This window comes from Eumetopias jubatus, unplaced genomic scaffold, assembly GCF_037043125.1.
Source record: "Eumetopias jubatus isolate StellerSeaLion01/CBP00866 unplaced genomic scaffold, mEumJub1_p1.0 scaffold_4, whole genome shotgun sequence".
NCBI classification, from domain to species: Eukaryota; Metazoa; Chordata; class Mammalia; order Carnivora; family Otariidae; genus Eumetopias; species Eumetopias jubatus.
Genome location: NW_028274810.1, coordinates 9,185,670 through 9,205,123, shown reverse-complemented (window position 1 = coordinate 9,205,123; position 19,454 = coordinate 9,185,670). Strand labels below are relative to the sequence as shown.

The window sequence follows — 19,454 nt, the reverse complement described above, 5'->3', positions numbered from 1 at the left end:
GCTCTTCCAAGCTGGATGTCCACCCAGCATGTCGCGGTGAACAGGCAGCTCTGCGCAGGTCCTGGCCTGGAGCCGGCCGCCACCCATACAGCAGAGCACAGCTTCTCATGTTGGCCCATAAGGCACATCCAGAAATGTTTGGTAGCCACTCTTCAGAAGTGACAAGTTTTTTTGAAAATATCTTTGTTTTAATAAAGTGGGAGAAACTGATTCATCTGGAACACTTCCAAAAGTCTATCAAGGTGTAGTGACCAAGTGTCTCTGGGACCCCATTTCTGACCCTCCTGTACACAGTCTCTAGGAAGATAAATACGAAGACTCAAGTTCTGTATTTATTTCTGAAGCCTTGACCTGTTAAAACTTTGGTTTTTGTTCAGTCAAAAATTAACTAAATGTTCCCAACTCCTTCCTGCGAGCCTGCGGCTCTGACTTGTTTGTTCCTTCCAGCTGTATCTTGGGGTGGTACTGTCAGCTGTCGTCATCATAACTGGTTGTTTCTCCTACTATCAAGAAGCTAAAAGTTCCAAGATCATGGAATCCTTCAAAAACATGGTTCCCCAGGTACCTCTTGCTTTGCCTTTCTCCATGGAGAGCCCCGGGGATGTGAGCTAGTGTGAAACTGAGGTTTCCAAGTGGATGGGAACAAGAGGGCCACCTCGCAGTAACTCCCGACAAGCTTTTGTTAACTTGTGTAAATAGATTAATACTCTCCTTGTCATGCCCTCGGGTAATTCACATTAGAGATCCCTTTGGAATTTGGTCTTCTCATTTGAACACTACCCGGTCCTTGTTGGCAGCCCCTTTTCTCTGATTGAATGGTGTATAAACTGTTTTCTGCTCCTCAAGCAAGCCCTTGTGATTCGAAATGGTGAAAAAATGAGCATCAATGCGGAGGAAGTTGTAGTCGGGGATCTGGTGGAAGTGAAAGGAGGAGACCGAATCCCTGCTGACCTCAGGATCATCTCTGCCAACGGCTGCAAGGTGGGTTCAGCAGGTCCCCCATCTTCACCCGCAGGGCTCAGGTGGAGAGTGCAGGGCGGCCCGGCTTGCGCTCACACAGCCCTTATGCTTGTCTCACGGACAGGTGGACAACTCCTCACTCACTGGTGAATCAGAGCCCCAGACTAGGTCTCCAGACTTCACAAATGAAAACCCCCTGGAAACGAGGAACATTGCCTTCTTTTCAACCAACTGTGTGGAAGGTAGACCATTTTAACATGCTGTTTATCTTGGGCATTAACAACAACAACAAAACCAGAGACTTACCATTTCTGTCCTGGTTTTATTGGCTCCTTGTCTGACTACTATGGTCAAGCACAGCAGCTGTGGTTCACTTGCTGGCAGGAAGGCTCTGGGAGCCTGGGGGCGGGCTGTTGGTCTGTTCTGTCCCCCACCTCCAGCACACTTCTTCTGTTGGCCGTGCCCACCTGGCCATGGCCTCTGGAGCTGCTGTCCTGCTCCTGGATAGAAAGCCCTTCACCAGAGTCTCCGTGGTGTAAAGCCGTGTTTACCCCACCAAAGAGCTGGCCCTTGAAAACGTGTAGTTTGGTCTCTTTTTGAGCCATGCCATGAGCCATGCCAGGTAACTGTGCAAAATCTGTGACTTCTTTGATGAAACACGGTACCACCCCCCTCCCCTTCTTAAGGCACCGCTCGTGGCATTGTCGTGTACACTGGGGACCGAACAGTGATGGGAAGAATCGCCACACTTGCTTCTGGGCTGGAAGGAGGCCAGACTCCCATCGCTGCAGAAATTGAGCATTTTATCCATATCATCACGGGTGTGGCCGTGTTCCTGGGTGTGTCCTTCTTCGTCCTGTCTCTGATCCTGGAGTACACCTGGCTCGAGGCCGTCATCTTTCTTATCGGCATCATTGTCGCCAACGTGCCGGAAGGTCTGCTGGCTACTGTCACGGTTAGTGACTGGGGGACGACAGCGCTCGCTCTTAGATCAGCCTGCATGTGCGACTCCACCCTCCCCCCCCCCCCCGCCCCCAGCCCCCCAGCAGCCGCCACCGATTCAGGGTTGATCGCATGCACTTGTGTGCAGTTTCTCTTCAGAGCCGTCGGTAGGGTCAGAGAGCGAGGAGGCTTGGCGGGGTTTTTTTTGTTTTTTTTTTTTTAACGTGGAAGATAGAAACCCCAAAGCCTAAAGAGGTCTAAATCTTGATCTGATCTTATCACATGCTCCACAATAGTGTAACAAAGGAGAAGAATTGGGGGGGCGGTGAGCAGGGGAACTACAATATGGTAAATCCTGGCTGTTTCCACTTTTCTTAATCTGTTGCTTTATGGGAGGAGGGAAGGCCCTCTGTACATGTTCCCATTAAGGTTCAGACTTCAGAGGATGGCCGGAGAGGTTTAATTTTAGACCAGCATCTTCCACATTAGGATGGAGCCGCAGTCTGTATAGAATTCCATCCTGCTTGAGATTGAAATAATCTGGTTCCTAATGGTTTTTAGGTATGTCTGACCCTTACTGCCAAACGCATGGCAAGGAAAAACTGCTTAGTGAAGAACTTAGAAGCCGTGGAGACCTTGGGGTCCACGTCCACCATCTGCTCGGATAAAACTGGAACTCTGACTCAGAACCGGATGACAGTCGCCCACATGTGGTTCGACAATCAAATCCACGAAGCCGACACAACGGAGAATCAGAGTGGTAAGGCGCCGGGCCCACCCCACACTGTAGCCTTACCTGCTCACGTGGCTTCCTTTTTTTTTTTTTAAGTTAGTTTTGGTTTTTGTTTTTTATCATCTGGTAAGGAGTTAAGGGAATGGGTTTTAGATTTCTCTCAATTTTGCCCTGAAACCTGATTAGTTTCATTAGTCGGGAAATGAGATGTATTGTTTCACTTTTTATGGGACATTTATATAAAGGTAATGCATTATTTTCCTATCTTTTCTTTCTTGCCTCCATCAGGTGTCTCATTTGACAAGAGTTCAGCCACCTGGCTCTCTCTGTCCAGAATTGCGGGTCTCTGTAACAGGGCGGTGTTTCAGGCGAACCAGGAAAACCTACCTATCCTTAAGGTATGCTCAGGGGTTCCTGCTAGCTGTTAGGCTGCCGTGCGGGGTTCTAGGTACCCCACAAGAACCACCACCTCAGTGTTCTCTTTAAAGAGCATGTGCCCTCTGCGTCCTGTAAGGGAACCACTCCCCATAGGACACTCTCCGTGTGACGTGTTGCCTAGGGATCCCAAAGCACTTAGGGTTACCCTGTGGTCTGCATAGGTTCGAGAAGAGGGACTCTACAGTAAAAACTGACCAGAGGTGGGAAGCAATCTTAACCGTGAGAAACCAAATGAATAAAACCTGGTGTTGCCACTCTGAGTGTATGATAACCCACTAACCTAGCAGACAGTGAGGGCTGCTTTTGTGACTCGATAATCGTATTTGCATATTAGGATACAGTAGATTCCAGTAAATCCCTTAAGCCATTTATTTTCTTAAAATAGCTCAGCTATTTCTCTTATCTTATTTGTTCTCTGCTTGCTTACTAATGATGCGAACATAAGCTCAGCCTCATGGAATTCATGTGAAATGTGAAATGACTGAGGTTTCACTGTGCTGCCAGTGGAGACGGTCTTGGAAAGGTCATAGCCGCACAGGATTGTTTAGGATGCAGAAGACAGTGTGTGAGGAGGCCCTCTGGGCTTGCTTGTTCTCAGCAAGGCTGCTGCAGGTGGTTCTGGGTAGAAACCGGGCTGTCAAAGGCAAAGAAGGCTCACTTAGATGGAACTGAGGGGGCTTCTCCTATGAAGATGGGACCTCTGTATCCTTTGAAGGAGGTGTTCTTGGCATTGAATTAATGTTGGTTAGAGGAGGGTATTTATCCTGGGATAAAACTTGAGATGCCTGCTTTCATATATTTCCTTACCTCAAAGTGGAAATCTTCTAGGCTTTCAGCATAGGACTCAACAAGTGTCAAATCTTTCCCCATTGAAAAGTACCAGAAAGGGAGCATGGGCTGTATTTCTGAGTATTTCAGGGGGTGGGGCCGTGTCAGTGGCATTATTCCTGCCCTTCCCCCCCCCCCAAAGGCATACAGCTCTATTCTGCTTTAATAACTGGTCTTTGTTTAAAACGATCCCACTAATTTCGCGTTTCTTCCCAAACCTGGCCACCTTTCTTACTAAACAGGGCTACTGTATTTGCGAGCATTAATTTTCTATCTGCTTGTGCAGTCCTAAAGCAGTCAGAGTTCTCAGGTGTTTATATAAAAGTTGGCTACAGCTGAAAATGTTCTTAGTGTGTCCCAGTATATCACACCAAAGAGAAGTATGTGTTACCTCAAGTGTAGGCTTTAACTTAAAATGTTAGCTGATTATATGACTGTTGGAGCTAATAATAGCTTTCAGTTCACACCACTCAGGCCCAGATAATTTTGCACAATTATGTTTAAAGCCCTCTATTTTGCCCTTGACATAGTTTGCCCCCAGTCTTGGGAACCGAAGGGATTTTCTTTTAAATTGTAGGTGCTGTAAATATTTGGATTCTCACTTGGTATTTTCATATTCGTAACCAGAAATATGTCCTTGGGAATAGTGTTGGCTTTGAGACTTTGCAACAGGGGAAGATTTAAAAAAAAAGGCTAAAGTAGGTTAGAAGAGTGTGTTGTGCTCCTCCCAAGGGTGGGTGACCCCTTCAGGTGCCCCTCTCCTACCAGAAGCTGGAATTGGGGTGGGGAAAGAGGGCAGACAGGAGGCGGCGGCTGGGGTGTGTGTCTGAGCAGAGGGAGGCCAGTCACTGCCAACAGTGCTGCTTCCCCTTGCCTGCCCTGTCCTCTGCTTCTGACCAGATCAGAGTACATCCAGGTGACTATCCAGGTGACTTTCCAGGTGTTCAGGGTGCCCGGGTGAAGCGTTTCAGGCTGACCCACAGATGTTGTCTCTGCTCTGCAGCGGGCAGTTGCAGGCGACGCCTCGGAGTCTGCGCTCTTGAAATGCATCGAGCTGTGCTGTGGCTCAGTGAAGGAGATGAGAGAGCGATACGCCAAGATCGTGGAGATCCCCTTCAACTCCACCAACAAGTACCAGGTGGCCTAGTGGTGGCGGGGGGCAGGCGGGGAGGAATGGAAGCCAGAAGGAGAGCTGTTTTCCCGTTTGAAATGTTACAAGCTTAAGTGCTTTCAAAAAACGAATTCTCCCAACTTTATGCAAGCTCTTAGATTTTGCCCTGGAGTAGGTATAGAAAATCCTAAGTCATTTGAGTATCGGTGGGATAAATGAAGCCTCCCCTAATGTGTTGGGGCCCTCTGGAATACTTACGGTTTGGAGTGGGGGTGCCGCGAGGGGGCGAGGTGTCCACGCATGTGCCCACCCCTTTGTTCCCAGTTTGCCTTCAGGAAAGGTTTACGTATGAACGCGTGCCAGGGATTTAGGACGACATCGCTGTGCTGGTTTTTTGGGTAGCATTCAAAGTATGCTACAAGGCGTGGGACACCAGAGTTCAGAAATAGGAGACCTTGGTGGTTGTCATGACACATACTAAGTAGTAAGTGAGCTGCGCTCCCCGCTCCAACCGCCACATGCAGCCACCGGCATTCACATGTCCACCGTCCTTTACAGCTGTCCATCCATAAGAACCCCAACACGTCTGAGCCCCGACACCTGTTGGTGATGAAGGGTGCCCCAGAAAGGATCTTGGACCGCTGTAGCTCCATCCTCCTGCACGGCAAGGAGCAGCCCCTAGATGAGGAGCTGAAGGATGCCTTTCAGAACGCCTACCTGGAGCTGGGTGGCCTCGGAGAACGAGTGCTAGGTACGTGGACAGCCAGCAGCATGGCTGTCAGTCTGGTACACATCTGCACGGTGTCCTGATCTCCCTGAAGCCCTTCCGGAGGATTCCTCCTCCTCCTTGATCTGTTCCCCTATTCTGAAAATAGGAAGGGCTGGAGAGATGTTTGGTGTGTTGGGGCATCTGAGCAACAAAATCCTATTGGTTTGCTTCTGATTCGTACTTAGACCTTTGGTCTCATCCTGGTCAGTTCTGTTTGCCTGAAAAAAAAAAATAGGGAAGAGCTTTATTATCAAACCTTTGTTGCTAGAACTATGACTTACAAACTTAATGAAATTAAAATTAATTCCCAGAGTAAAACCATTTCCTGACTGGCACAACGGTTGTGAATTTACACCAGAGCTTATGCATCAGCTCGCAAATGACACTGGCAGTAAACTTTCCATCTAGGGAGCTACCTGTCCTTGGAGTATGTCAGCCAGGGCAGGCGAGGAGTACGTGATACTCACTGTATAATGTAATTGAGAAAGCAGCGTTTGTGCTATTTTGGAGGCGGACAGGTAAAAAGCCATCATTGATGTAATTCTTCCTGTTCCGCTTAGCTGAGTAACTCAGAAGTGACTGCCCGGGCCCATGCTCTGGTTCATACCTGCTCCCTCATCTGATTTGAGGTGTCTCTCTTATGTCTCTCTCCACTGAAAAATCAGTGGTCAAGTGTCATTTCCCCACGTCTCCGGGCCCAAAGTAGAAGCATTCTCTCTCCCATGAACCCACATGCCACCTCCTACCACTTGCACCTTCATACCACCTTGCAACAACCTCTGGAATGTCATGATCCTGTAGTAATGATACTGTGCGATAAAGCGCCTTGGGCAGAATGTGTCTGCTTTGTATTTATCCTCAAAATAGCTTGCAGGCTGGCCCTCACTGGTGGGCAGTCATGTCTTTTGGTTAGATGAAGAGTGAGCAGAGACAGGGGCTCAATCTTTTCTAAGGAAAGAAGCAGAGACAAATAATTACGTGATTTGCCAAATCTAAGCACCTGAGTGGGCAGGTCATGAACCCTGAAGCCCCAGTGCTCAGAAGTCCTGTCCTCATTCTGTCTTCTCCATGCTGGACGGGGAGCTTCCTTTGAGGCTTGGTGATGGACTCCTGTCATCTGCATGGTTTTTCTGACCCCATAGCAAACGTACATGTTAAATAAAACCTCATGGTTTTAAAACTAGACCTTGAAACAATATTCCAAACTCAACCTGGAGCCAGAAGGAGGCCGTCTGAATGACCAGCGGCTTCTTTCCTGGGCCACCTCCGTCGGTGAGGTCCTCACAGACACCCCCCCCCCCCCCACCGCAGGTTTCTGCCACCTCTTTCTGCCCGATGAACAGTTTCCTGAAGGGTTCCAGTTTGACACGGATGACGTGAATTTCCCCGTTGAAAACCTCTGCTTTGTTGGGCTCATCTCCATGATTGACCCTCCGCGGGCCGCCGTCCCTGATGCCGTGGGCAAGTGTCGCAGCGCTGGTATTAAGGTAGGTGTGCAGTGTGCCTCGGGGCGCCCTGCTTCGTCATGTGGCCCCACGGGAGTCACGTGGGGCCAGCTCAGTTTTCTCACCAGGAGGATGAGTTTCTTATCTCCAAAGCTTTGGTTACCACCAGAAAAGGCCAAATGGTATTAAGATGTTGGTGTAGACAGCAGATGAGAGATTCAAAAGAAAAAACACATTTGGGGGGAAAGAAATGGAAGCTTAAAAATCACTGGAAAGAGCAAAAAGACTTGGTGTAAGGTTTTACATTTGAAATACGTTCTCAATTGATCTACTTCATGCTGGGAATAGCTGGTCTTCTCTATTTTCAGTTAACTGGTTTTTTAATGAATGTTTGGTGTCCTCTGTATCTGTCTTTTTAACTCACGGAACATTGTTCAAGTGCACTGATAACGGGGCAGTTTGTTTAGCCTGCCTTGGTGCTGGCTGTCTGATTTGTTTCCACTCTCTCATGCTCGTTGGTAATACCGCCCTGAAAAACTTTGTAAAAATGATTCCCCAAACACTTTGACTATATTCTTCAGTGTAGTCTTCTGAATACAATCATCGGGTCAGAAAAGCAGTAACAAGGTTTTGAATTCTTTTTACGTATTTATGCTCTCTCCCAAATTGGGCCACTTTGGGGATGCTGACCAGCAGTGTGTGGCACCTTTGCCCTGTGGTCCGATCAGCATCACATTTTTACCATTTTTTTTTTTTTGCCGGTTTTAGTAAATTGGAGTTTTCTTACATGACTGTGTAAAAGGAAAAACAGACGTTACATATCTTATATGATCATATACCAAGACAAGATCTGGATGTTGCTTCGTGTTTTCCGTAAACAGGTGTATGTTTGTATTTTTGGTTAATGTTTATGAGTTTTAGGTTTGCATTCCTGTCCTTTTGATAGTCCAAGATGAAGCATCCTTAATATTTATTCTTGCCTACTTAGGCAGCTGCATGCAATATTGCCCTGTTTCTTGTTGCAGGTCATTATGGTCACTGGAGACCATCCAATTACAGCCAAAGCCATTGCCAAAGGTGTGGGCATCATCTCAGAAGGCAACGAGACCGTGGAAGACATCGCTGCCCGCCTCAACATCCCAGTGAGCCAGGTGAACCCCAGGTAAGGCAGGAAGCTCAGCCTGGTCTACCTTAAGTGCACAAATGGTGGTTGTTGGGAATCATCAGCTTGGTTGCATGATGGTTTGCTTCTAGGCTTGCTCTGAATAGGGAAGGCCCCTATAGTTCCAGAAGGCAGTCTGGTCCTTCCAGGGGAGGCTTTCAGTGAGAGCAGGTCATCATAGCTAACACTTAGGTTTACATATCCTCAGCACTTAAGCGGTAACCTATGAAGATAGGTTTTAGTCCCGCTTTGTAAAGCAGGGAAGCTGAAGCTTCGTCATACAGTATACTCTGCAGTCGAGCCTCTGATTTCATGCTATTAATCACAGAGCATATGACCTAACACCTAGCACCAAGTCTGTTTCCAGGGCCACACTAACTTGTCCAGGTAGTTAAGGCGAGAAAGGAATTTGGGCAGTAAAGTACAGAAGGTAACAGAGACAAAGCAGTATTGTGCTGGTGTGTTGTTAAAGTATGGGGCCCCCTCACCCAGCTTGGGGCTATGAGAGGGTTTGATCTACTGTCTAGAACTTGGTCATACCATTTCAGTGTGTCCTCTGTAAAGATCGGGAAAGGAAGGTGAAGGCAGGCTGCCCCGCAGGTGGCTGTGCGTCTTGAACCAGATCTAATACGTATGAACATGCTTTGTAACCTGTGGACCTCTGCCCAGATAATAGCTCTTACGTGATGGGGAAGATCCCCTCTGGCCGTGGGCTGCTGTACAAAGCGTTCTGCATAGTTGAACATCCCCTCCCTGCTTGGTGAGGAGCATCACGCAGGGGAAGCAACGGGGGATCTTTCTTCCCATCCTGATTTCTAGAGATGCCAAGGCCTGCGTGGTACATGGAAGCGACCTGAAGGACATGACTGCTGAGCAGCTGGATGACATTCTGAAGTACCACACGGAGATCGTGTTTGCCAGGACCTCTCCTCAGCAGAAGCTTATCATTGTGGAAGGCTGCCAGAGACAGGTTAGCGGGCAGCCAGGGCTGGCTCTTTCGGGCACTGCTGACCTCTGTGGTCGCAGCACCAGGGCCGGAACCACAGCCCAACGTCTTCTTAGACTCACTGCCTATGTGCCGGTAAAAAGCTCCAGGCATGGCTCCAGAGAGAAGGGAAACCTGATAACGGCTCAGCCGAGCCACACACTTGACCACACACGTCTTCACCGTGGCCCAGAGTCTGAGGCTCCACACTTGGCCTGGAATAGCAGTCCAGGCTCCTCATGTCTACACGGGGGACGTGAATAGCCAGGAGACTCTTGTCCCATACCTTGAAAAGACCTTAAAGGAATCGGGTTTTCCAGAGGTACACTCATCGAAGTCCTGGCTTTGAGGAGCCCTTGTTAGTACGGGGAGGGGATACATTTGTCATCACTCCTCGATTCTGTGGTCAGCTTGTGGCTGGGTGGCTTCTTGGCTGAGCCAGTTCTGTGCCCGCTGAGAGTCTCCTAGGAAAGGGGCAGGGTCTGTAGCGAGGAGAGGCAAGTTGAGGCGTGTGCCCCGTGTGCCTCCTCCCCTGGACCGTGTGGCTCTTAACAGACCCACTCCCTTCCTCTGGCAGGGGGCTATTGTAGCTGTAACTGGCGATGGCGTGAATGACTCTCCAGCCTTAAAGAAGGCAGACATTGGGGTTGCTATGGGGATTGCTGGCTCCGACGTGTCTAAGCAGGCTGCAGACATGATTCTTCTGGATGACAACTTTGCATCAATTGTAACTGGAGTAGAAGAAGGTGAGCGAGCACTGTGTTTAAAGTGTTCACCAGAAACTCATCCCGGTACTGCCCATCTCTTTAAGCTCTATAGTAAAAAGCCAAAACAAAACCAACCTCTTGCTTTTCCCAGGTCGTCTGATCTTTGATAACTTGAAAAAATCCATTGCCTACACCCTGACCAGTAACATTCCAGAGATCACCCCCTTCCTGATATTTATTATTGCAAACATTCCACTACCCCTGGGGACCGTCACCATCCTCTGCATTGACCTGGGCACGGACATGGTAAGTAAGTGACTGGCACGGCAGCTTCAGGCCCCCCTCGCTCACCCGCCGCTGCATCGCCCAGTCAGGCTGGGCGTAAGTGGTACTCACCATGCGTCACGGCCTCAGGCCCCAGGAAGCTGTGTTCCCGATCCTCCGGGCAGCTGACACCACCTATCAGATAGCAACATTATTATTATTTTTTAATAGGCCTGGTAACAGCATCTCATGGTATGAAAACCAGTTTTAAAGGAGAGGGGGCAGGGACTTTATAACAAAGCGTTCATGCTGTCAGCTTCTTGGTATCTGACAATTTTTATACTCTTCTCTCTCGCCTCTCTTCCCCAGGTTCCTGCCATCTCCCTGGCTTATGAGCAAGCTGAGAGCGACATCATGAAGAGACAGCCCAGAAACCCCAAAACGGACAAGCTTGTGAACGAGCGGCTGATCAGCATGGCCTACGGGCAGATCGGTGAGCTGCCGAGGCCCCCGGCGCTTAGTGGGAAGCGTCTGTGGCGGGGAGGGGGGCTCTGCCAGGCTTGGTTTCTCAGGCTTCAGATCTAGCAGGAGGCAGCATAGGGTGAGACGCAGGGGAGTTTTGTACAAGATTCTCCTGAGCGAGAAGAAATCTTTTGCTGTCTGTCTAGTTACTTCCTTGTGGAGACTGGAGTTCTTGAGACGGGGCTTGGCTGCCTAAGAATGGGGGCTGCCCCTCAGAACGCCAGGCACAGTTCATTCAGAGGCAGTGTTTCCTGGGGATATAGAGTGTCAGGCACTAATTTGGATAGAGAGTTAGGCTTTGAAGAAACCACATGAGCTTGAAGGTTTGGCTGGCGGATCACCACCCAGTGGTAGCCCTGCACCCCCACTCTCCCCACCCCCAGGGCTTGATTCCCGCTCTACCAGTGGAGCATGACCAGCTAACAGATGGTCTCTAGGTAGTGGGCAGTGAAAATGCCCTGGGATCCTAAATGCTCTGCCTAGTGGCCTTCAGGAGAACCCGGTGAGGCCACCAGGAGCAGCCCAGGCCTTGGGATTAATGGGTTGCATCACTGTGAACACTTGGGTAAAATGGAACAGATGAGTCCATTGTGGAAATATGGCAGACTGGTTAACAGTTGTTGACAAGGAGTTGGCTAATGGCCAGGAAGACCTGACTCTAAGAAGGAGGTTTAGGGCCAGAGCATAGGATGAAATCCTGCCCTGAGGAACTCAGGGTGGTGTGGTGGGATCAGATGCGGTGGGGGGAGGGGGTTGGAAGGCGCCACATTCACTATTTGGAATGTGTGAAAACTGAGATGGGAAAGAAGTCACGTTGTAGCAGAGATTAAAAAAATAGGGAAGCATTTTTCCCCTAAAAAGGCTCTGCCCTGGTAGAGACACGTGATCATATGATAGCAGTGGGTGTTTCAGAGCAAGGCCTACGTGTCTTCCCCTTTTAAAGAAAGCTCTAAAAAGTGACTCAAAAAAGAGAAGAGGGTGCCGTGTGAGGGCTGCGCCCCTGGGGTCCTCCCATCCTCTCAGTCGTCCCTCAGCCAGAGCCGAAGACCGCCCCAAAGTACCCTCCGGGGCCTGCTGTGGCAGTCAGATGAAGTGTGTGCGGAGATGCCCTGGAACCAGGTTAGAACTGTTTGTGCACACTTGCAGGTATGATCCAGGCCCTGGGGGGCTTCTTCACATACTTTGTGATTCTGGCTGAGAACGGCTTCCTCCCAACCCACCTGCTGGGCATCCGCGTGGACTGGGATGACCGCTGGATCAACGATGTGGAGGACAGCTACGGGCAGCAGTGGGTGAGCGCGGGCCTGACCAGTGGGGCGCTCCTCAGAGCCCTGAGGACGGTGGCCACTCAGCTACCGGCCGTGCGGGCCAAGTGCCGGGCTCATCTGTCTGCCTTCTGTGTTTCAGACCTACGAACAGAGGAAGATCGTGGAGTTCACTTGCCACACAGCCTTCTTTGTCAGCATCGTGGTGGTGCAGTGGGCTGATTTGGTCATCTGTAAGACCAGGAGGAACTCTGTCTTCCAACAGGGGATGAAGTGAGTAGAGGACAGTTGGGGCCCTCAGACCAGGGCTCCCGGTCTCTCAGCTCTTTGCAAAATCCTGGCCCCTGGCACATGGCAGTTTCTGGACTCTCCCCTTTGGCACAGATTTAGGAAGCAAAATGTAATTCTCCAGTGTTTGTGTTTTTTTTTTTTTTCAGTCTGCCCTCAAGTTCCTAAGCACGACTAACACTAACACATAAAGACATTGATCTGCCGTTGAATACATAGCATTAAAAGATAAACTCTTGTTTGCGTTCTTAAGCTTTTTCTCCCCTTGATTTTAGGAACAAGATCTTAATATTTGGCCTCTTTGAAGAGACGGCCCTTGCTGCTTTCCTTTCCTACTGCCCTGGAATGGGTGTTGCCCTGAGGATGTACCCCCTCAAGTAAGTCACTCCTCATCCAGCTCCATAAAGCATGAAATAGAAGTGACGTGTGCTATAGCTATTATTTTTAGGGATTAGGGGTGGCATGTACAAGAATTTCTCTGGTCTGGAAATTAGGAAGGACTGACCAGGGTGCTTAGGATTTGGCTAAGATCAGGCCAGACAGGCTCTGGTACCTTGGGGTGGCTCACCAGCTAACTGCGTTGAGTGTTTGGGTGCCATGTTCGGGTCCACCGTGGTAACAGTTGGTCGTCATTGGTATCCTGGGGCTTGGGGACCGGGTTCAAATCTTGATTTACTTACCTAGCCCTTGTGTGTCCCATCACAGGCCCCCACCTCTGTGGGCCCCTGAATCCTCTGCTCCCGAAGGAGGGGGGAGAAGCAGGCTTGGGGTGGGTCATGGGTGGAGTAGACCAAAGGAAGCCCACCACTAACTTTGCTCAGAACCAGACGGGCCTTTTTTAAACAGTGAAGGACTTTGTGGTAAACCCTATATGTGAAAAATGCAGGTTTATCAGAAGTGCAAATTCCAGTAGCCTGACTCTGTCCCTGCAGTAGCCAATCCCTGTGGGCCTCACTGACATCTTGTTGGGTCTATAGAGACATTCCCTCTGTGGAAGGGTAGCCTGGCATCTAGGGTCTGTCCGCTATTGCCCGAGCTGTCTTTTCAGCTTTCTCTTGTAGCCATCCAAGCTTGTTAGATGAATTCAGTACTCTTTCTCCCTGCCTATGTCCTTGGTAAGGCTGCTCCCTCTCACCCCATCAGGCCAGAGAGTCCTTCAGGGCCGATTTCCCTGGAGCTTGCCACAACTGTGTGATCGCACCCTCCTGGACACGTGCAGTTACACCCCTTCCTTGCTATTGTCATTTCTGCTCCCCACTAGGTTGTAATCTTTAAGATATAGGCTATAGGATCTTTTTTGACTTTGTATCCCCAGTACCTTATACAGAGCTAGCGTACACCAGGGGCAAGCCTTGTCCAAGTTGAGTTCTATCAGCTTGACCCAGTTTGTCAAGAGGAGGGTAGGAGAACCCAGCTCTCTAAAAGGCTGAGATGGAGAGTCACCCTGAAATGGAGTAGTGTCTCAGGCCATGTTTTATTCTGACTGGAGAGCTTGTTCCTGAACAGGTTCTACCCAATTTAGAAGGTGGCTTAGTTACTCCGCATGGCCGAGTCAGAGGAGGTCCTCTTTTAGCTATGGAGGAGGACGCCTAGCACCAGGAAGGAGAGGAGAGTGCCAGGCCTCTGTCCTGGGACAGCCTCCCTCATACATTGACTGCAGAAGTTGGTCGTCAGGGAAGCACCCAGGCTGGGGACTGTGGCAGCAGCCCGCCGGGCTCCCAAAGCCCTATGCGCTCTTAGGGCTTGGCTGTTTTCATTCCCCAGCACTGGGATTCAACACACAGCTGACTGAATGCAAGGGATAGAGAAACTGGTTTTGACCCACACTGGCAGATCTTGATCAGCAAATGCCAGGATGTAGACACAGGTCACACTCAAGCTGCTTAAACTTGAGAAAGGGAAGAAAGAAAATATCCCTTTGCTGTGGGATGGTCAACAAAAAAATCTCAACTCTTCCCCCCCCCCCCGCCAAACCAAATTAAAAAAAGCAAACTGAAGGTGGGAAGGGGATTCGTTCAAAGTCTGCAGTCTGCTTTCCTCTGTCCCTCTAGGCCCTGGGCACAGGGAGCAGCATTCTGTTCTCGGGACCCTGCTGTGTGGTCCATGCTAAAGGCTCAGTGGTTAGTCATGACCGTATTTGGCTCCTCCTTCCAGGTTCTTCCACTGTCGCTGATGATACAGTTTCTCTTTCCTTTGAATTGTGTTCACATGTAAATTGGTACCTGCTTCTCTTTTCCAGACCTACCTGGTGGTTCTGTGCCTTCCCCTACTCTCTCCTCATCTTCGTGTATGACGAAGTCCGAAAACTCATCATCAGGCGACGCCCTGGCGGTAAGTACAGACCTTTTAGCTTCAGCAGGGGTGTGGGGGAGGCCATGGTTCTGTGGCTTGTTTCCTGTGAGCAGTCTGGTTGGCTAAGGCCCCTGGACTGCCTACAGCCACCGTCCCATCCCCAGAGAGTTTCAGAACCAATCCTATTTTAGACTCCACTAAAACCCAATATGATACGGTAGAAAGTTGGTCAGAAATCGGAGCCATCTTCCCAATTAACATGTCCTTTCTAAAAACATTTGAATAAAAACAGTTGAGGTCCGGTATTGAATTTGGGTGACCTCCTCCCACCCCGGGCTTTGTCACCCCCCGGGTTGCGCCTCATCACTGTTGCTCCCCCTGTGTACTAGAGCCAGGAGGCCTCACTGCCGTGTGTCTGTCTCTCTTTGCTGCCTCCAGGCTGGGTAGAGAAAGAAACCTACTACTAGACCCCGTGTCCTGCACGCCGTGGAGCATCACGCCACACACTTTGCACCCACCCCCCACCCCCTCTTTGTGTACTTCAGTCTTGGAATTCGGAACTCTACCCTGGTAGGAAAGCACCGAAGCATGTGGGGGAAGCAAGACGTCCCGGAATGAAGCATGTAGCTATATGGGGGGGAGGGGGGGAGGGCTGCCTGACAAACATCGTCTATGGGAATGACCGCGGGGATGGTTTTTATGTGCCTTTTTGTTTTTGTAAAAAGGAAAACTTGGAAAGACTGAAAGAATACATTTTATATCTGGATTTTTACAAATAAAGATGGCTATTATAACGGAATCTGTCTCGTGCCCTCATCCCTTTTGAGGCCCAGATGTGTGAGTGCGGGTCTCAGTGCGCAGCCCGGTACCGGCAGCTGCACGGGCGCCGACCGGGGACTTGTGAGCAGGGCAAACCCCAGAGCCCCGGAACCAGAGCTAACCGGCCGTCTGGCTTCATCGGCTCGCTAGGCAATTCGGAGTCACAGTGTTCAGAGGAAACTGTGCCCAGGCTCTCTGATTCTGAGTCGATGGACTTACCTGATGCATTCTCCTGTGGGACACCTCAGGGTTGGGGGGGGGCAGGTGACTGTAACCCCACCTGCCACCGATCCTCTGCTTCTTGGCAGAAAAACACGCCCTGTGAAAGATTAAGTCGCTTGGTGTAATAACACTCTCGCCAGCCTGGTCCCAGCCTGCAGCCCACCTGCCATCTCTCGCGTGCCCACCACAACAGCCTTGAGCGTCGTGAGGCCTCGGTGCACGTGAGCGGCGGAAACCCGCGTGTACACCATCTCAGCCGGTGTGTGTCTCACAAAGCGCTTCCCTCTCACAGAGCCTGGTCCTAATGTAGCGGCAAATGGCTCCATTTCAGAAAGTGCTTATGTGCCAGAAGGCACTTAAAAAAAGGTAAGGAGATCTCACTTCAGGGTCAAGTCTGAGAATGCCTGCTTTCAAAGAGTGAGTGTGAAACACCCTCCTCGTCTCCTGGCTCAGTACTGCAGCCTGAGGGCTGATAAGGAGCATGCTCGGAGGCTGTCCTTGCTTCAAGCAGCTAACGATCCAGGCTCCTTACTGCTGGCACCAGAGAGCGTGGTGTGCGGGTGATCAGAGAACAAGTTCAAGTACTTTCTCTCCTCTGGAAGTTTAATTCATTGCTCATGCCTCTCGCCTGCCACTCACTTCCAAGCTGTGCAGGCGGGACGGGAAGGGAGACCGGTAATTCCCACATACTGGCTGTCACTGTCCCTACCTCCTCCAGCTGGAGGGCTGGGTGGTCTGCCCTTAGTCTAACCCCGCTGTTCTGCCTTTCTTGGGGCACTTTCCCCCGGGGTGAGCTCTGCACTTGTAAGCCAGTCATTTTTAAAGAGAGCCATCTGCTCAGCCCGACATAAACCAGGAGGAAGCTGAAGAGAAAGTTGTCGGGATTCCTGGACCACAAGACAGGTGGTAACTGGCTGCTGGAGGACATGCTGGGCTTCACTGTTGTCATGGTGGTGTGAGGCCCCTGCCATGTGCTTAAACCCGCACGCAAAGCCCTGGCAGATTCGTTGGCCCTGCCCCTACTCCCCGCGTGTCTGCTTTCTGGCATCCCCGGAGAACTGACCAGTGAACACACACACACACTACCATGACGACGGTCATCGGCCTGACGGCGGTCGACACTGAGGTGACCCCAGGTGGCCTCCAGGCCAGGGCTTCTCACTGCTCTAAGCAGCCCTAGGCTTCGAGACCCCCAGAGGGAGTGTGGAGCAGGACCAAGGGAGGCTCTGAATCTCCCGTCCCCTTCCCACCAGAACACTTCTACCTTCTGACAATCCTCTGAATAAAGTTTTAGAGCCAAAAGTTTGCTCTAGAGGAAGCAGCTAAGTGGTGGGTAAAACTGGTACCCAAACCAGGCCAGATCTTTCTAAGCTTTCTAAAGGCAAGACTAAATGGGCTCATTCCTACTTCACATTCGCATTCTCCCTTTAGCCCTGTCCGTAGTAGCTAAGATAGGCTCCAGAAAAATGACAGAAACAGCTCCTGAATACTGACCCCAGATACTGTCCACCCCTACAAAGCTGCAATGGAACCATCCCGACCGGCCTTTTCCCTCGACTTGCTCACCTCCTAATCATCCCTCCGCCACCTCCTGGCTCCCATTAAAACCAGTCCATTGAAATTGTCCTGCTTGAGGGCACCACTGACCCGCCTGTTAGATCCAGCAGCCCATCCCAGTCCTTACTTGGCCTCTACAGCACCGATGCCCCCATCACACACTTCCTGAAACCAGACCCCCTGTCTTTCCACCATCATCATCATCCCTGCCCAATCCTTAAGCTTTCAGCCTCCTCTTCACCTGCTCCTTGGCTGTTCATTTCCTCAGGGAGGTCCCCATTCCCTTCTGCCTGCCTCATATTCCTGGGGTTTCATAACACGACATCACCCACATGATACTTTCCAACCCCTCAGTCTGGTCCTCTCTCCTGAGCCCCCAGACTCTTGAATCCACTTGTCTATTGGACATCTGTATCTGTTCAGAAAGCATAACACGCTAGTCTTAACCCCAAAGACAAACCCAAGTTTGAGGTCTCAAAATGAACCCGCTCTAGGCAATGACATCTACCACCCTGTTGCCCAAATCAGAAAGCTGCAAGTCCCATGAAGTTTCTGTCTCCCTTACTTGCGCTGGCCCCCACCACCATGCCATCAATCACCACTCACTGTCCATTCCAGTGTGGCTGAGAACAGTGTTTGTGTCTTGGGCTAGATGTAGTCACTTACTAACTGGCCATGGGGATAGATTTTTGCTTCTCTGTGCTTCCTTTAGAATAAGGATGACATTTCAGCATTGTTGAAATGACTGCGATTGTATGTAAAGAGACGAGAACGATAAATCCCTTTCTTCCAGCACTGCCCTTCACTCCTGGCCAGTTCCCTTACTCTCAGCCTTCCTCTAACCCAGTGCTGCTCTAAGTGTTGTGTCTGGACCAGAATCACCCAGGAACCTGATGGAAATGCACCTTCTCATACAGACAGACTGACTCTGAAACTGGAGGTGGGATGCAACAATCTTTTTTTAAAAATTTTTTTATTGTTATGTTAATCACCATACATTACATCATTAGTTTTTTATGTAGTGTTCCATGATTCATTGTTTGTGCATAACACCCAGTGCTCCATGAAGAACATGCCCTCTTTAATACCCATCACCAGGCTAACCCATCCCCCCATCCCCTCCCCTCTAGAACCCTCAGTTTGTTTTTCAGAGTCCATCGTCTCTCATGGTTCGTCTCCCCCTCCGATTTACTCCCCTTCATTCTTCCCCTCCGGGTATCTTTTTTTTTTTTTTTAACATATATTGCATTATTTGTTTCAGAGGTACAGGTCTGTGATTCATCAGTCTTACACAATTCAACAGCACTCACCATAGCACATACCCTCCCCAATGTCTATCACCCAGCCACCCCATCCCTCCCACACCCCCACCACTCCAGCAACCCTCAGTTTCTTTCCTGAGATTACGAATTCCTCATATCAGTGAGGTCATATGATACATGTCTTTCTCTGACTGACTTCTTTCACTCAGCATAACACCCTCCAGTTCCATCCACGTTGTTGCAAATGGCAAGATCTCATTCCTTTTGATGGCTGCGTAATATTCCACTGTGTATATATACCACCTCTTCTTTATCCATTCATCTGTCGATGGACATCTTGGCTCTTTCCACAGTTTGGCTACTGTGGACATTGCTGCTATAAACATTGGGGTGCACGTACCCCTTCAGGTCCCTACATTTGTATCTTTGGGGTAAATACCCAGTAGTGCAATTGCTGGATCATAGGGTAGCTCTATTTTCAACTGTTTGAGGAACCTCCATACTGTTTTCCAGAGTGGTTGCACCAGCTTGCATTCCCACCAACAGTGTAGGAGGGTTCCCCTTTCTCCGCATCCCCGCCAACATCTGTCGTTTCCTGAATTGTTAATTTTAGCCATTCTGACGGGTGTGAGGTGGTATCTCATTGAGGTTTTGATCTGGATTTCCCTGATACCGAGCGATGTTGAGCACTTTTTCATGTGTCTGTTGGCCATTTGGATGTCTTCTTTGGAAAAATGTCTGTTCATGTCTTCTGCCCATTTCTTGATTGGATTAGTTGTTCTTTGGGTGTTGAGTTTGGTAAGTTCTTTATAGATTTTGGATACTAGTCATTTATCTGAAATGTCATTTGCAAATATTTTCTCCCATTCTGTCGGTTGTCTTT

General features: G+C 49.8%; 1 protein-coding gene across 2 annotated transcripts in view; it reads left to right on the top strand.

The window, feature by feature from the left end:
* ATP1A1 (ATPase Na+/K+ transporting subunit alpha 1) overlaps positions 1–15,510 on the top strand; it is a 29,091-nt gene extending 13,581 nt beyond the window's left edge. For both annotated transcript variants that reach the window (XM_028102134.2, XM_028102135.2), the window contains exons 5-23: positions 448–561; positions 847–981; positions 1,085–1,202; positions 1,647–1,915; positions 2,464–2,662; positions 2,924–3,033; positions 4,905–5,039; positions 5,571–5,763; positions 7,093–7,268; positions 8,252–8,388; positions 9,208–9,358; positions 9,951–10,119; positions 10,232–10,386; positions 10,714–10,837; positions 12,013–12,158; positions 12,274–12,404; positions 12,695–12,796; positions 14,659–14,750; positions 15,150–15,510. In XM_028102134.2, coding sequence (XP_027957935.1) covers positions 448–561; positions 847–981; positions 1,085–1,202; positions 1,647–1,915; positions 2,464–2,662; positions 2,924–3,033; positions 4,905–5,039; positions 5,571–5,763; positions 7,093–7,268; positions 8,252–8,388; positions 9,208–9,358; positions 9,951–10,119; positions 10,232–10,386; positions 10,714–10,837; positions 12,013–12,158; positions 12,274–12,404; positions 12,695–12,796; positions 14,659–14,750; positions 15,150–15,178 — 2,685 coding nt within the window. In that variant the 3' untranslated portion in view covers positions 15,179–15,510. The remainder of the gene's footprint in view (positions 1–447; positions 562–846; positions 982–1,084; positions 1,203–1,646; positions 1,916–2,463; positions 2,663–2,923; positions 3,034–4,904; positions 5,040–5,570; positions 5,764–7,092; positions 7,269–8,251; positions 8,389–9,207; positions 9,359–9,950; positions 10,120–10,231; positions 10,387–10,713; positions 10,838–12,012; positions 12,159–12,273; positions 12,405–12,694; positions 12,797–14,658; positions 14,751–15,149) is intronic.
* Positions 15,511–19,454: the final 3,944 nt, after the last annotated feature.